Source organism: Ursus arctos, unplaced genomic scaffold, assembly GCF_023065955.2.
Source record: "Ursus arctos isolate Adak ecotype North America unplaced genomic scaffold, UrsArc2.0 scaffold_6, whole genome shotgun sequence".
NCBI lineage: Eukaryota > Metazoa > Chordata > Mammalia > Carnivora > Ursidae > Ursus > Ursus arctos.
The window spans coordinates 71,478,635-71,496,265 of record NW_026623078.1 but is presented as its reverse complement, the minus strand read 5'-3'; the positions used below and the strand labels follow the sequence as shown (position 1 = coordinate 71,496,265).

Here is a 17,631-nt window from a genome sequence, read left to right as displayed (position 1 = left end):
CTAAGGGCCATGAAACAGTCCACAAGAAAAAGATAACTTTTTATTTGTGATATAAAACTAAATCCCTGCCTCCAGTCATGTCACCTTAAATCCATCATACATACAGCCTTCAGTGTGGTCTGTATAAAAATCAACTACGGTTTTCTTCTGCTTCAAATCCTTCAGTTACTGTCCTCAGGGTAGTTGAAGTACCTTGACGTCCAAAACCTTTCCGTGTTCTGCCCTGCCCTATTTTCCAGCCTCATCCGTTTTATCTTTGATAAACACTTGGGCATGCTCTTTCTTGCCTGGAACAAGGTTTTCGAGTGGCAGTTTGGGACCATAATGTCACTTTTGCCTCTGATATCCCCATGACTACCTTCTTGCTTGGTTGATTTTTACTTGCTCTTTCAGACTTCATAACTCTACCCTTTGACACATTATTTTATAATTAAATATTTATGTGTCTGTCTTTTCCACTAGACCACACTCTTAAGGCAAATACTGAGTAGTGTTTGTTTCCCAGGGACTCAGTACGGTGATGGTCAATGGAAGTATGAATCAATGGGTAAAACAATATATGTAGTTTCAGTACCATGGTGGTAAAATTGATAAAGGAATTTGAACCTTTCGGTAAGATAAGTTCAGAAAGACTTCTTGAAGAAAGTGGGTTTATTTTGAATCATTTTTTCCCTACTCTCCTGAGACAGCCAGAGTTAAAAGTTAAAAGTCTATCTTCCCTAGTTGTTGAATAGATTTATGCATAGAAGGAAGCATATTCCAGGGGTGGTGGGGGTGGCAGCGGTGATGTGTAACTCTTGATGCATTTACATTTCTTTGGATTTTTGTGTTTATCTTTGAAATAATAAAGTGCCCTTTTTAAATTAAGATATTTTATCCCCTAAATTTTCCAAAGTAAAATTGATACTCCAGGAAATCTCAAAGTGTTACATACTCTGTGAAACACCCATAGTTTTTTGTTTGTTTTTTAGAGATTGATTTATTTTAGAGCACTCGAGAGCCCAAGTGCATGCTTGCTTAAGTGGGGGAAGGGGCAGAGGGGGAGGGAATCCTCAAGCAGACTCCCTGCTGAGTGTGGAGCCCGAAGTGGGGCTTGATCCTAGGACCCTGAGATCATGACCTGAGCCCAAACCAAGAGTTGGACGGTTAACTGACTGAGCCACCCAGGTGCCCCGGAATACCCCTAGTTTGAAAAGCACAGCTTCGGATGATTCCTATTCTACCAGTCCCCACCCCCCTCCATGAGCCCATGAGAGAGCAGCTGACAGTAATTAGTAGCATAACGATCTCTTTGGGCCATCCAGCTTTTAGGTACCTAACATTAATTTATAATTGTCTTTTTTCAACAGGATTCTGATCCTGCCCTGTAGCCCTAGAAGCAGGCTGGTTGGGGCTTTTGGCCAACTTTTTTGTATAAATTCCATTTCCCTGGGGATTGGATAATATTTCCTATTCTTTTTTTGATTCCCTTAAGCAACCTAGTCATTCATTTATTTTAAAGTATGTATTGTTAAAGTATTTACTGAGTCTACTGTGTGCCATCCAGTGTGCTAAATGCTAGGAATCGGTGGTGGTCAGAAACTAGGTCACGGTCTTGTGGTGGAGACAGCCTCACGAGCGCACTGATGGCTCTACCACAATTACAGTGAAGAGCGCACTGAAGAAAGGGAACATGGTTCTCTGGGTATTTGGTGAAGAACAAAACTTAGTCTGGCAGGTCAGAAAAGGTTTCCTTGCGGAAGTGACACTTGGACTGAGCTCTGAAAGATTGAGTTAAGTGGGCCAAGAAAGGCAGAAGTTTCCAAACAGAACAGCCTGTGCAAACATCCTGTGGCAAGAGGGCACATGGTACTTTTGGGGAACTGGAAAATGACCAGTGAGTGGGTCTGTGGAGAGAGAAATGGGGAAGGGTCTGAAGGAGTGGGAGGATGGTATAGAATGAGCTAGAGATTAGCAGAGCCAGGGTCCAACCGTGTTAGGACTTCGGTTTTTATCCTAATAGTGAGGAGTCCAGTTAAAGTGTCATGATCTGATTTATGACTGAAATAAATCTTGGGTGGGGTGGAGAACAGAAGGGGGCCACTGTGGCGTCCGGGCTGGAGTTGGCTGACTGGAGTGTTCTGGTGGGGGGCGGGGGGAGACGGGAGTGCACAGGTTTGATAGATTGGGAGATCAAATCCACCTACTTGGTAAGTACACCTTGAGAGAGAAGCTGAGGTCAGAGATTGCCTTAGTCCATCTGGACTGTTATAAGAGAATATTGCAGATTGGGTGGCTTACAAATAAGAAATGTATTCTCACAGTTCTGGAGCCTGGGAAGTGCAAGATCAGGGCACTAGCATGTTTGCGTTCTGGTGAGGACCCTCTTCCTGGTTTCTAGCTGCTGCCTTCTTGTGCCTTGTGTGGTGGAACAGGCAAGGGGTCTGGAGCCTCTTTTATAAGGTGGTCGTGTCCAAAACCATATCCAGTCCAGAGCCACCTACTTGGATGCCCTTAAGTTTTGTATCTAGCACAGAGGTTGGCCAACTTTTTCCTTAAAGGGTCATGTAATATGTATCTTTTATTTGTGGACCATATGATGACTATTGCAAGTACTGTGATCTTGTCACTCAAAAGCAGGCATAGACACCATATAAACAGATGGGTGTGGCTATGTTCCAGTAAAACTTTCTGGACACTGAAACTTGAGTTTCTTTAATTTTTATGTTTCACAAAATCCTATTCTTTTGATTTTTTTTCCCCCTCAGCTATTTAAAAATGTAAAACCATTTTTAGCTCAGGGGCAAACAAAGATAGGTGTTGGTCTGCAGCCGCTTGCCAGCCCCTTGATGTAGCACATTTCTTTCCTCGTGGCACTCTCAGAGAAGTACTTGGCTGGTTGCCCCACAGAAGTCTGTCTTTTGGGTTTGGCTGATTGCTGTGTGCTGGTGTTTAGCCTGTCCGCTGATTTCCAGTATTTCCTGTAAAGCTGAAGTTCTATCTGAAGGCGAAGCAAATCTGACACAATTTTAAATGCCCTGTTTACTGTCCATTTGTATCCCTGGATCACAGGTGACAATGATGGGACATCCTTACTGACCCAGTGAGGCATCAGTTTGGATATATGGTTTTGTTTTGGTTGCAAGCAGTTTTCCACTCTTGTTTTGAGAAGTAAAACTCCGTAATACTGGAAGTAGTTTTTAACAGTAAAGCAGTTACTGCTTTTAAAGCCAGCCAGCTAAAAAAAAAAATAATAATGGAAAAGAAACATCACTGATCCTTACAAGATGACATGCCACTGAATGTATGACTCCCTCAATTCCCCCCAGTCAGAAGTAGTCATTTTCTACCTTGTCTTCTTCCTATCCTTATTTCACCCCATCTTTCTTAGTTTTTTCAAGCTATTTCAAGCTAGAAATTGATTCGTATATATTATTTGTTTACTTTCTCTGAATTTGTTGACAACACACATACTTGTGATAGGAACTTTTTTTTTTTTTTAAAGATTTTACTTATTTGAGAGCGTGCTCTCCGAACTGAAGGAGGGGCAGAGGGGAAGAGAGAATCTTAAGCCGACTCCATGCTGAGCACAGAACCCGACATGGGGCTCGATCTCACCACCCTGAGATCATGACCTGAGCCAAAACCAAGTATCAGATGCTTAACTGAGCCACCCAGGTGCCCCGTGATAGGAACTTTTTAATTGAAAAGGTAGTATCCCTTATTAGCTATATTAGGACATTTTGAACAGGTTAAATGGGTAGGATTTTGAGTGGCTTTATTTTCACAGTTGCATCATGAGTTAGGTATAAAAATATGGACTCACTTTGGCTCTCGAATAATGAGTGTTAACCACTGAAGGTGGTATAGCAGGGTAGCTAATGTTGACTAAAATTCCATGTGTTACTGGCATGTTACAGAATGTATAGTGTGCTTAATGATAATACTAAGTACATTTTATAGGGCTTTTAATCTGCAAAATGCTTTCACATTCATTTTCCATCTTGAGCCACATTTCATCCCTGGAAGGAGAAATGTTATGCCCTATTAGTGGGGAAACTGAGGCCCAGAAGGCCTACTGATTTGCCCAGCATCATTCAGTTTATTCATCATATGCCAGGAATTCTGACCTTCCATAACTGCAGTTCCTCCATTTCATCATATTTCTTGGAACTTGCTCACAAATGTGCACTTTTTGGTGATCGATTTGAACTTTCCTTTGACCCCTCCATAATGGCCTGTTCATTATCTTAACCCCCCTGCCGGTGTTCGCCGGGGAAGTAGGTGGATGGGGAGTGGGAGGCCCAGAGGCCAGCCAATATAGGAGAGAAGAACTTCTTAGAGAAACAGAAGTGACTCAAAGTCCAGAAAAAGAACGCATTTGCTTCTGTAGAGGAGGAAAAGCTTCCTCTTACCCTGTTAGGTTCTGTAGCTGGTCGAAGAATTAAACTGATATAAGACGTTAACAGGAGAAAAGCATAGCTATTTTTTGTGTATATGGGAGTCTTCAGAAGGAAAATGAAGGCCAAAAGCGTAAGTGGCAATGTGATAAAAGGGCTTAAACTGTCTGAGTTATGGGACAACGATGAGGAAATGTATGGGGAAACTAATGGAAGATGATGACTCCAGGGCATTCAGCTCAAAATAACTGATACGCCAAAGTGACATATTTTGGGGTAGTATGTTCTGACCCCCTTCACCAAACCTGACTAAGGTGAAGCGTTCTGTTCAAGGTAGAAAACAGCTCTAACATCTGGCTAAGGAATACACTTCAAGCAGACCCTGTGTCAGAAAGAAAAGGGCCAAGCAAGGGCTGTAAGTCAGAAGAGATTTCTTGCGGCAGAGGGAAGATGAGCCAGCTGTATCCTAAAGCCCAAGGCTCACCTGGGTCCAAAGCTGAATACAGATATTTGAACTACACTGTGACTTAGGGCCTGAAGGACTGACCCACAGCTAGAAGTGGGTTCTAAGAGGTAGTGGTATCGCCTTGAATTGGCTTCAGCCATATCTGCCTCAGCATAGAGTGCTGAAGAATGATTTAGCATCCAATCCAATGAGGGTTGAGACAGGGACATGGGAAGGCTTCAGAAACTGAGCCCCCAAGCTAATCTTCAATTTGCCTTTTAAAAATTATTATTTTTAAAGATTTTATTTGTTTTAGAGAGAGGGAGTGCAAGCTGGGACGGTGGGGAGGGAGAGGGACAGAGACAAGCGGACTCCCTAATGAGTGTGGAGCCTGACGCGGGGCTGATCTTGGGCCTTCTAAGACCAGGATCTGAGCCAAAATCAAGAGTTGGACACCTGGGGGGCTCCTGGGTGTCTCAGTCGTTAAGTGTCTACCTTCAGCTCAGGTCATGATCCCAGCATTCTGGGATAGAGCCCCACATTGGGCTCCCTTCTCTGCAGGAAGCCTGCTTCTCCCTCTCCCACTCCCCCTGCTGTGTTTCCTCTCTTGCTGTCTCTCTCTCTGTCAAATAAATAAATAAAATCTAAAAAAAAAAAAGAGTTGGACACCTGGGGTACCTGGGTGGCTCAGTCGGTTGAGCGTCTGCCTTCATTCAGCTCAGGCCATGATCTCAGGGTCCTGCAGTTGAGCCCCAAGTCAGGCTCCCTGCTCAGTGGGAGTCTGCTTGTCCCTCTCCCTCTGTCCCTCCTCCCGCTTATGCACGCTCGCTTGCTTTCTCTCCCTCAAATATATAAATAAAATCTTTAAAAAAAAAGTTGCACGAAATTTAGCAAGTAAACTTTATGATACTTATTTTAAAAGCAAATTGAGGGGATGCCTGGGTGGCTCAGTAGGTTAAGCAAGCGTCCAACTTTTTTTTTTAAGATTTTATTTATTTATTGCTTAACCTACTGAGCCTACTATGCACGCTCGCTTGCTTTCTCTCCCTCAAATATATAAATAAAATCTTTAAAAAAAAAGTTGCACGAAATTTAGCAAGTAAACTTAATGATACTTATTTTAAAAGCAAATTGAGGGGATGCCTGGGTGGCTCAGTAGGTTAAGCAAGCGTCCAACTTTTTTTTTAAAGATTTTATTTATTTATTGCTTAACCTACTGAGCCTACTATGCACGCTCGCTTGCTTTCTCTCCCTCAAATATATAAATAAAATCTTTAAAAAAAAAAGTTGCACGAAATTTAGCAAGTAAACTTTATGATACTTATTTTAAAAGCAAATTGAGGGGATGCCTGGGTGGCTCAGTAGGTTAAGCAAGCGTCCAACTTTTTTTTTTAAGATTTTATTTATTTATTGCTTAACCTACTGAGCCTACTATGCACGCTCGCTTGCTTTCTCTCCCTCAAATATATAAATAAAATCTTTAAAAAAAAAGTTGCACGAAATTTAGCAAGTAAACTTTATGATACTTATTTTAAAAGCAAATTGAGGGGATGCCTGGGTGGCTCAGTAGGTTAAGCAAGCGTCCAACTTTTTTTTTTAAGATTTTATTTATTTATTGCTTAACCTACTGAGCCACCCAGGCATCCCCTCAATTTGCTTTTAAAATAAGTATCATAAAGTTTACTTGCTAAATTTGCTTGTTTTTGTTTCCTTTGTTTTTCACTTTGTTTTCTAGTAAAAAAGATTGCTTTAGGAAAATACTCATCTCTTTGCTGTACAAAGAGGAAATGAGTAGAAGAACTACAGACCACGTCTGTGCTCCTAACCATTGTCCATGGTGGGTGATTGTAGGCGGAGCCCTGTGAAGGATTATTCCAGGCAGAAAAGCCTCTCCTCTCTTCCCTGGGTTCCCTTTCTTTTAAGATTTTATTTATTTATTTATTTATTCGACAGAGATAGAGACAGCCAGCGAGAGAGGGAACACAAGCAGGGGGAGTGGGAGAGGAAGAAGCAGGCTCATAGCGGAGGAGCCTGACGTGGGGCTCGATCCCGTAACACCGGGATCACGCTCTGAGCCGAAGGCAGACGCTTAACCGCTGTGCCACCCAGGCGCCCCCCTGGGTTCCCTTTCTTACGTCTGCACCCTGCCCTATCTAGTTTCCTTTCCTTAATTGGGAAAAAAAAAAAAAAAAAGGCAGATGCTGAGTGAACTGGGCCATTCCATTGAACCCCTATGCTGTATTTATTGTAGTCAATGTTTGTGTGCTAACAGTCCTGTAAGGGTGCCGGCTCCTACCCTCTATTGACATATGTACTGTTGCTGGAATATCTTTCGAGTTTTCTGCATTGTGCCTTTCTTTAGCTTTTTCCAAATGTCTGCACTACTCTCCCCACCATCTCATAAATCATCCCCACCGCCATGCATCATCTCAAGTCTCTCTTCAGGTGGAAACAGCACAGCTTACTGAGGGCCAGCCTGGCAGAAATCAGAGTGAGAGCATACCAAGAGGAAGCTGAAAGTAAGCAGAAGTAAAGTAAGGGTCTATAGGTAGGCAAGTGCCCCACCATCATGAACTTGGAGATTCTGCTAGTGCTAAAAGCTAAAGGTGTGTATTTTAAATAAGGAAAGTATTATTTTTTTTTTAAAGATTTTTTATTTATTTGAGAGAGCTCAAGCAAGAGCACAAGCTGGGGGGAAGGGCAGCGGGAGAGGGAGAAGCCGGCTCCCCACTGAACAGGGAGCCCAACTTGAGCCTCAGTCCCAGGACCCCGGGATCTCGACTGGAGCCGATGGCAGACGCCCAACTGGCTGAGCCACCCAGGCGCCCTGTAAGGAAGCTATTATTACTGCCCACGGCCAGCACGGCCTGACTTCATCTCCCGTCATTCCCTGGTCCCCTTTTACTCCACAGCAGGGTTTATCAAGAACAGCACTTGATGTTGGGGTCAGAGACTCCCTCCTTGCGGGAAGCTACCCTGCTCGTTACAGGATATTTAGCAGCGTCCGTGGCCTCAAGCCTGGACGCCACTAACTCTCCCCTCAGTTGTGCCAGCTGGAACTGAACGCAGACGTCGCGAACTGCCGTGCAAGAGGGGAGGATAGAAGGAGGGGTGGGCTGCCGAGTTGCTCTTCACTGAGGACCACTGCTCTGGAGGCACCATGAATTTCTTCCCGTCTTCCAGATACAGTAGGCGCCGGCATGCAGCCGTGTTGTCAAATGACCACTTGGTTTGTCAGCTTATAAGCTTTAGCTTTGTTCAAGATCCAGCTGCTGGGAGGCTTTTCTCGTCCTCTTTGCCAAAATGGTTAATGCCCCCTCTTTGCGCTCCCAAGCACGTAGCATTTATAGACTAATGTGTAGAGCTCCTACAATGTGGCAATCATTATGCTAGGTTTTAGGAATGTAGCAATAAGAAAACATTCTTGCCTTGTGTTGCTTAGTCTAACATATCACAAATACATATTATATTTGTAGTTTGCATAGAGACCATGAATTCCTGGAGGGCAGGGACCAAGTGTTGGGTCCTACTCCCTTCTGTATCCCCTAACTCCTTACATAGTAAGGACACAGACTTGGTCGTCATAGTATTTGGTGAAAAAAAGAAATAATTTATTCTGTTCTCTGCATCTCTACTTATATCACCCCAATTCAGGTTCTCCTCATTGTAAATATGAGCTCTTGCATGTTTCCAAATGAGAGACGCTGACTCCATTGGCCCCCTTCAAATCGTATCTTCTGCAGAGATACAGAATGAGATGTCCAGAAGACAAATCTTAACTCCTCTGCTTAAGAGTCATCTGTCCTTCTTGTCGCATCTAGTATTTTATTTTATTTTTTTTTTTTAAAGATTTTTTTATTTATTTATTCGACAGAGACAGGGACAGCCAGCGAGAGAGGGAACACAAGCAGGGGGAGTGGGAGAGGAAGAAGCAGGCTCATAGCAGAGGAGCCTGACGTGGGGCTCGATCCCATAACGCCAGGATCACGCCCTGAGCCAAAGGCAGACGCTTAACCACTGTGCCACCCAGGCGCCCCGCATCTAGTATTTTAAAGACAAATGTAACATAGCCGAGTCCGGACTTCTCTGGCCACTCCCTTCCCTACATTTCTCTCCAGCAGCCAGACAGCCTGTAGCTCCGCACAATCACTGCTGTTTCACACCCCAGATGCATTGCTCCTACTTCATCTGCAATTTCCCCTCTTCTACTGGGTAACTCTAACTTTTACCCTTTAAGATTCAGTTCGGGGATCCCTTCTTTCTGGAAGCTCATGGGCCATCTACCAGACTAGGTTGGGTGTGTTCCTCATCTGTGCCCCACTGTGCCAGTGCCTACTTGTAATTATTTCTTAACTGTCTGTTAATGTGTCTGCCTTCCCAGTTCTGCAGTGAGTTTCTTGAGAGCTAGGATTCTATCTTCCTCCTCCTTGTATCCAAGGTGTCTAGCACAGTAACTGACAAGGGGTAGGTACTTAGATTTTGTTTGAGTGAATGAAAAATTTAGTGACAGGAGCTTTTATTTAACAGAGAAGTTTAAAATAGAAGCTCTTAATAATTATTTATTTTTGCTTTCCACAGATATTGGTATCAACTTGACAGATCCTATGTTCAGAGGAATTTATAGGGGAGTTCAGAAGCATCAAGGTAAATGTTTCATTTATTAAGATAAATAGTTTCTTTATGATGACGAGTTTTCTGCCTCAAGGAGATCATGAACAGCGTAATCCACTTTACAATTGAAATATTAAAGGATTTATTATTGCATCTTGGATGCATATAGTTTAAAACTATAAACAAAGTGAAACATTCATAAGCTATTTGGGTCAATCACAACCATGAGCATTTATAAAGCACCTGTAATAACAGTGTTACCAAGGCCTCCTTTTCTGAGGAAGTTTATAATTTCGAATATAGAAATGCATAAAATCCATATGCATAAAAGCCAAACAACAGTTGATTGTTTAGTCTTTTAAGCAATTGAACATTAGGGCATGTAACCAAAAACAACACGTGCAGTTGAACATCACTCCAATACCTAGTCTTGGAAATGTTCTCGGCCGAGTGACCGAGTGGCTAAGGCGCAGGCGTGCTGCTGTCCAGCTTCCCTGTCTTGCCTTCCCCCCTTTCCTCCACATCCTGCTAGATCCCACATCCCTACGGTACAGGTGGGAGTAGACGGTGGTTTCTCAGAGACGGATGGAACGCTTAGCCAAAAGCAAAATGGCTTATACTTCTCACATCAGGTTCATTCAAAGAGCGTTATTTTGTCAGCTGAGGTGAGGAAGCAGGAAATGATGGTGACAACACGTTTTTGAAAGGAGAATTTCTCCAACAAACTGGTTTATGAATATTGTCTCAGAAAATTACTGTACTTGTTACGTAAATGCAGACAGGAAGATTCGGTCTTGTGGTCTGGGTGAGGTGGGACTGCACATTTCAACAGTTCAGTCCGAGCTAATTCTCCCGCTGCTAGGTGATACTCAGCAGAAGCTTCTCTGAGTACTGGGAATGCTAGATGCCGCTTGAAAGAAGAAAGTTAGACGTTGGCTTTCTTTCATAAGCCTGACCGCAAAACTTAGCTTTTCTACTTCATTTAGAAGTTTAGATAATGTTTTTGTTTTATGTTTATAAGATGTTAGGTACTGCAGATGATTGAATAAATTATATTCTGATTTTCTTGCCCTTGTAGCACTTAATAGATTTCCCGCTTTGTGACTCTGTATGTATGTGTGTGTTTGTGAAATAAGTTTTATTGTCATCAATCTCAGCACTCTGGTTTATAGTATTTATCAAAACTAGTCGTCTTAGAATAAGTTCACTAAATTCATAGTTTTTGTCTAAAAGAAATTTTATAGCTACTCTAGAAATAATTGAATTCTAACTAAATTTACTGTGATAATTAAATAATGAGTGGATTTTTATGATAGAACGGTTTGATTTTGTTGTCCATTTACCTCAAGCCTCTTAAAGCTTAGCTTTCTATTGCTCTCCCCGGAAAAGCTTGTTGGTACTTAACAAGAAATTTTGGGGACAAAAAACTGTCAGAGAAAATAAAAATTATCCTTCCTCAATGGGATGGGAATTAACGAAATTTACGAAGAGGAGATGTTTTAGCATGTTTTGGGAGGCGTTACAGATATATTTTGAAAAGCCTCGTAAAAATAACAATTTTAATGATTGTTTTAAATACAGTACCAACAACTTTCAAACTTAAAGCAAGTGACTTAAATTGTAGTGAGCAAATTCACCTTTCGTTTGACCCTCCTGATTTTTGTCACTTTTCTCCCTTTTGCTGAACAGAATAAAATACAATTAAATGGATAACTAGTCATCTAGTTTGTCTTATATGGGTTGTTTTGGCGGGGGTTATTGCTGATTATTACTATATAAGTACTCATCAAACAGTATTGACTTGGTAAATATAATTTTTTCTGTGTATTTTTCTTTCAAGAAGGGATAAGTAAGTGAATTTTTTTTTTAACCATGTTTTCTTAATGTGGGGTTTGCTTTTTACAGATGACTTACAAGATGTAATAGAGAGAGCTGTCCAGATTGGTGTTAAAAAGGTAACTTTTTGTTAAGTTTTTTAAAAAATTAAATTTTGCTTAAGATACTCTAGAATACGAGAGAAAGAGCTGACTAATGCCATGCTTGACATTTTGGGATATGTATCGTCCACAAGTAATATTAGCAAGTACATGAAGTAAAATATCAAAACTTAAGTGTCCCGGACCTCATGCTGGGTAGTTCTTTGTGGGCAGAAATGTGGCAAATGGCAAAATCTCTTTGAAAGAAATGTTTAAAAGCAATCTGAATTCCTAGGCTCCTCCAGATGCAACTCTTAATAAATTTTATGACATAACTTAGCATTTGTTAGAATTCAGTGGTCATCAGAAAGACCTGTAACTGTCACCAAGTTTAGCTTTTATAGTATGGATATACCTATTCAGATAACTGAGAAGACACTTTAATTTTTACAGTACTAATTTGATTATCAGGCAAATTCTACTTTTTAGAGAGTTCTAAGCAAATGAATATTAGCTCTGTCAAAGTCCTTGAATAGATACTTTTTAATTAGTGTTCTTAAAAAATATCAAGCTAGCCCACATATGCACACGTCAAGTTAAGTTCCCCAGTGTGGTGTCAGGACACCTGGTGGCTGCGGCTTCTCAGTTGAATTACGTCGGTTGTGAGAGAGAACCCTGCTGGCTCCTGGTTCCGCAGTCCCAGCTCTACGCTGTAGAGTCACTGCTCACAAGTAGTAAGAAAGGATCAGAGTTACAGCATTCGTTTCTCTTTATGCAGTCGTTCTCTGCTTGGTAATCACTTTATAAAATGCTTTTCTGCAGGCTCTGAAATACCAAGCTCCTAAATTTTCATGTGTCAGCCATGAGTAGTTTAATCCTAACATTTGGAAACGTACACACAGCGATGCAAGAAGACAGAAGTGGAATTTACTCGAATGCGGTTCCTAATTGGAATCTAACTTCGTGTCTTGCAGTTACGCTGTAGCGATGAAAAGCACAGTACGGCCTCACACCGCTGGGTTCCAGCCCCGGCTTCATCCTTCAGAGCTTCGTAACATGGGTGCTGCTCTCTCCAGGATGATAGTAGTGCCTAATTAAGGGAGTTGTTGTGAGAGTTAAATAAAGCTGGAGTGCAAAGCACTTGGTATTATACCTGCGTAAACACCCTTTACTCTTGTTAGGTTTATGGTGGAAGCCACCGTCATCCTAATATCACCATTGTGACCTGGGAGAGGAAATTACATCCTCTGGTCTTGTCCTTACTTTTTCATCTATTTGGGAAAATTATAGATAAAATAAAATAAAAGATACACTTGAATACTCTCCAATTTACAGAATTGAAATACTCGATGTGGGCCCCTGGTCTTGTATTCAAGAATTAGGTAGTGTTAGTAAACAGTCAAGTTCTCCCAATATTTTTGTTGATATACCCTGTGTTTTACAAGCAGGTGAGGATTTAATAATGGCTGTGTATCCATGGAATGCACATTTGCATTAGAAGCATAGGTTGCTATATGAGAACGTCTCTTCATCATTTGCACTTCCTCCTGTGTTTGGCATGTTTTCTCTTTGGGCGGGTACCTAGAAGGAATTCTCATTTTAGCTCAGGCACTTGAAGTGAGATGCTTTAAAAAATCTACATCCATGTGCTTAGTGAGTCCCTTCTTTAGAGGGACGCACACTTCAGCACTCCGTCAGCAGCCAGCACCCACACATCGCTCTCTGTGACATTTTCCTTTTAGTACAGTAGTTCTGACTGCCGGCGGACCCTGAGCCTGCCTCCTTAGAAGCCTGCTCTCTGCCAGGAGCCATACGTTTCCTTGCAAAGAATTCAGTATATGTTAATCTCGTGATGGTCAAACTTTTGGTCTCAAAACCCTTTCACATTCTTCAATATTACTGAAGACCCAAAGAGCTTTTGTTTATGTGGGTTTTATTTGTTAATACTGGAAATTAAAACTAAGAGGAATGTAAAATGTCTATTAACAGTAAACCATATATAACATAAGCAGTATATTTTTATGAAAAATAAGTATTTTCCAAACCGGAAAAATGTGATGTGAGTGGAATTGTTTTCTTTCTTTCTTTTTTTTTTTTTTGTTTTAAACCTCTCTTGAAGGTCTGGCTCTTAATAGAAGACAGCTGAACTTGGATATCTGTTTTTGCAGTCAGTCTGTTGTGATATTACACATCATGTAGCCTCTAGAATATCTCATTGCACACTGGGGCCGAGTGAGAGTGAAAAAGGCAAATAGCATCTTTAGTATTATTATGAAGATAGTTTTGACCTCACATTCCTCCGGGGGTTCTGGGACCACACCTGGAGAACTGTGAAGCCTTCAGTTATTCAGTCTTTCGTAATGTGATCTCTGTCCTTCAGGGGCTCTTGATGTGAAAGGAAAAACCGATATGTGAATACATTTTAATAGGAAGGAGTGACAAATTCTGTGTTGTATCTATGCTTGTATGTGTGGAGAGGGGTGCTCAGGGACCACTCTAAATAGATGACCTTTCAGCCATATTTTAAAGGAAGCATAAGTGTGTGACAGTCAAAGAGAGGAAAGCATTCTGGAAAAAAGCAGCAGGAAGGCATGTTTGGGAAACGGTTCTTGATACTCTGTTCAAGTAGGCTTATTTTATTTCTTTCTCTTTCAGTTTATGATTACAGGTGGAAATCTGCAGGACAGTAAAGAGGCACTACATTTGGCACAAACAAATGGTATCCTTATATTAGTTTTACCCCCCAAAGTATAAGTTAAGTTATTTTGAAGAAATCTTTCTAAAAACCGCCTCAGGTACAATACGATGGATTGTGACCGTAGACATAACAGGAAAACAGACTGATTGTGGTGGGACGTGATTAAAATGCAAGAAGTCTAAGTGCCCACTGGTATAACAGATGTTTGATTAAACCCTCTCTCTCACTGTACTTAACGATTATTTTGATTATAGTTAATGAGAATTAAGTTCACTGGGTATACAGTTTAGCGTCACATATTCCTGATGTAAGATTTTTGTATGTTGTCATGTGCTTAAGATGTGAGTTGCTTTTTATTTGCTGTTTTAATGAAGGATCATTTATTAAATATTTATCATGCAGACCATTATTGTAAAGCCCCAGGAATGCAAGTAATAATATGTAATCTTTCCTACGCTCACTTTATGTTCATATATTTTGCATTTATTTAAAATCTGTGAAGTTTTGGAATTGGTTCCTAAGGAAATTCTAGTTACAGAAAACATCTCCTTTATCTGGCGTTCATTTTACCTAACTTATTTTGGTTTTGTGTTTTGGCATGCACGCTTCTTGTGCTAGACATTGAAGAATTAGGCATTCTGTTATTTTTCAAAATACTGATTTACTTATTAAAAGTTATTTTTTATGGAAATCTTTCTAAAATGCATACTTCTCGTCAGAATCCACTGACACTTTTTCTTGGGGGTATAAGAATCTTGTCTTCCATACTTTTTATCCCCAAAGAGAGATGCTTTTAAAAGTTCTTGAAGCTCGGCTATCAGTCCTCTTCACTCCTCTTCCTGTACCTATCTCCTCACTGCTTTAAAATCTCTGCCTCCGTTTGTATGTAAACACCTGCAGGAGAGGCTGAAGAAGGCTCCCCACCTCTCCCGTGGGTTCAGGTGCAAGCCACTCAGAAGCCCTTTTTGACTTCATATTTGTGTTCCATACACAGCTATCAAGGTATAGTCTCCAAATAAGTGAGCTTTATTTTTTAATAGAAAACAAATCTCAGGGCATCTGGGTGGCTCAGTCTGTTCAGGGTCTGCCTTCAGCTCAGGTCATGATCCCACGGGTCCTGAGATCGAGCCTCGAGTTGGGGTCCCTGCTCAGTGGAGAGCCTGCTTCTCCCTCTCCCTTTGCCCCTGACCCCCCATCGTGCACGCGTGCTCACTCGCCTGCTTTCTCTCTCTCCAATAAATAAAATCTTAAAAAAAAAAAAAAAAAGAAAAAACCCCTTCCATCTCTTTAAGTCACCCTTTTTAAGGGGAAGAAATACATTTTGTTATATTAAATACATGAAACAAGACAGTGATGTGAATAGTGAATATAAAAGATATAATTAGGTTATGACCTTTCATTCTCCAGGAAATTGTTTCATTTTCTATTCTACAAGACTCGGTAAATATCAAGCTTTGGAAAGAGTTGGATTGAATTCATTCTTTTTAACAATATGTTAAGGCAACTTTCACAATCATGTCCTGCTTTGTTAAGGTATTCCAAAACTTATCATATGATTAACCTTATACAATTCTTATAGTTCAAATAGTTTATGGTTATTGTTAAAAACTAACCAGTTGAAATTATTTGTACTATCATTTTTGCATATTAAATAAAATATGAAAAATATTTTGAAATTAATCCTAAGACATTATTTGTGCTAGATATGTTTTTCAGTACAGTTGGATGTCATCCTACAAGATGTGATGAATTTGAAAAGAATGACCCTGATCTTTACTTAACGGAGTTGTTACATCTTGCTGAAAACAATAAGGGGAAAGTTGTAGCAATAGGGGAGTGTGGACTGGGTAAGTGCCAACCTAGCCCTGTTAGAGTGGCTTTGAAAGTGATTTGTTCTGTACAAGTTAATGAGTTGTTTATTGGTTCTTTTTTTTTTTTTTTAAATCTTTTAAAGATTTCGACCGACTACAGTTCTGTCCCAAAGATACTCAACTCAAGTAAGGAAATTTTTTGACTTTAGAAATTATTGTAAAATCTGGGGCGCCTGGGTGGCACAGCGGTTAAGCGTCTGCCTTTGGCTCAGGGCGTGATCCCGGCCTTATGGGATCGAGCCCCACATCAGTCTCCTCTGCTGGGAGCCTGCTTCTTCCTCTCCCACTCCCCCTGCTTGTGTTCCCTCTCGCTGGCTGTCTCTATCTCTGTCAAATAAATAAAACCTTAAAAAAAAAAAAAAGAAATTATTGTAAAATCTTAAGAGTGATTTTTTAAAATAGATTTTATCTGTTCAGAACGTAGTTGCATTAAGCATCAGAATTTTTTTCCCTTTATATATCAAAAGTTAAGTGAAATAAATTCCATGCATATTTGCATGGAATTCATTAGGGTTGGAAGCATATAGTTCCTAATTGATTAACCATCTAACTTAATTGTAATGGTAGAAATAAGGGATGAGTTTTACCTGATGGAGACTTTTGTTGTTCTTTGCTTCATAAATGTATTCATGCATGAGCCATTCCAATGAAATGATTTAAATTCAGTTGGGGGCATGATTTAAGAGCAAGGGGTATTAAAAAGAGATTATAGGATCAGTCACCAAAGCAGGAAAAACCTACTCTTGCCGGGCACTTAGAATGTGAGGGTCTTTTCACAGGAGCTATGTGGAGAGTGGTAGCTTCTCAGAAAACTCCAAAGTTCCCAAGCCTTGTAGACTTCCTACAACCCACTGTCTATACCTTTCAGTTGGAGCTTCTGTTAGCATTCTGGTGGGTAGTGTTACAGGCCAAAAAGAAAAATTAGGTCATAGACTTAATTTAAGACATGAGTATTTTGTTGCATTTCAAAAACAATGTATTAATTATCCAGGTGATAAAACATGAGAATAAACCCTCTCAGAGCTGTTCAGTGATGTATGATGCTGTGGTTTTCAGGGACATTCACATGATTACCAGCGGGATTACTAAATCCTTAACCTCTCTTGAATATCATTTCTAGGTTACTCACTTACCTTAAAAGATCACATATTCACATTTAAATAGAAAAACAGCTGGCTGTTTGTGTTTCTTAGGTTAAGCCCAGACCATAATTCCTCCAGTTTAGAGTCTGTTTTTTGGCCAAGATGAACCTCGCGAAGCAAACAGACGGTGTGGGGTGTGACAATCCAGGGCCGTGTCAGTCCCTCAAGAGCCCCCGTTCAGACGGATTCTAAAATGCAACCTCAATACTTTAAACTCCATGTTTTTGTATTTAACGAAAACATTGGTAGTTCGGTTTTACTGCTCTGAGGATATTCCCACCACCACCTTAAGCTCAGAACTTAATCTGTATAGCAGGATATCATTTATGCTGGAACACAGACACCAGTTGCCCAGGTGTTAATCTGTACTAGAGAGTTGAAACTCCATTCATTCAGTAGATGATTACCAAGTGCCTCGGCAGTGAAATACAAATAGGCTTGGTTCTGATGTCTTTATAGACAAGAGAGGAAATAAATAATTAAAATGGGTTGGAAAGTGCTAACAAAAAGGCGAATGACAGTAGGGGGGAAGGACTTTCTGGGGGAGTCAGGGAAGCTTTGTTAACAAG

General features: G+C 40.7%; 1 protein-coding gene across 6 annotated transcripts in view; it reads left to right on the top strand.

The window, feature by feature from the left end:
- TATDN1 (TatD DNase domain containing 1) overlaps positions 1-17,631 on the top strand; it is a 43,373-nt gene that overhangs the window by 1,894 nt on the left and 23,848 nt on the right. For 3 of the 6 annotated variants that reach the window (XM_048212529.2, XM_026495444.4, XM_057307820.1), the window contains exons 2-6: positions 9,403-9,468; positions 11,341-11,390; positions 14,007-14,070; positions 15,753-15,896; positions 16,004-16,046. In XM_048212529.2, coding sequence (XP_048068486.2) covers positions 9,403-9,468; positions 11,341-11,390; positions 14,007-14,070; positions 15,753-15,896; positions 16,004-16,046 — 367 coding nt within the window. Of the gene's footprint in view, positions 1-9,402; positions 9,469-11,338; positions 11,391-12,325; positions 12,496-14,006; positions 14,071-15,456; positions 15,583-15,752; positions 15,897-16,003; positions 16,047-17,631 lie in introns of those variants that run through there. The other 3 variants (XM_057307821.1, XM_057307822.1, XM_057307823.1) reach the window with 3 other exon arrangements.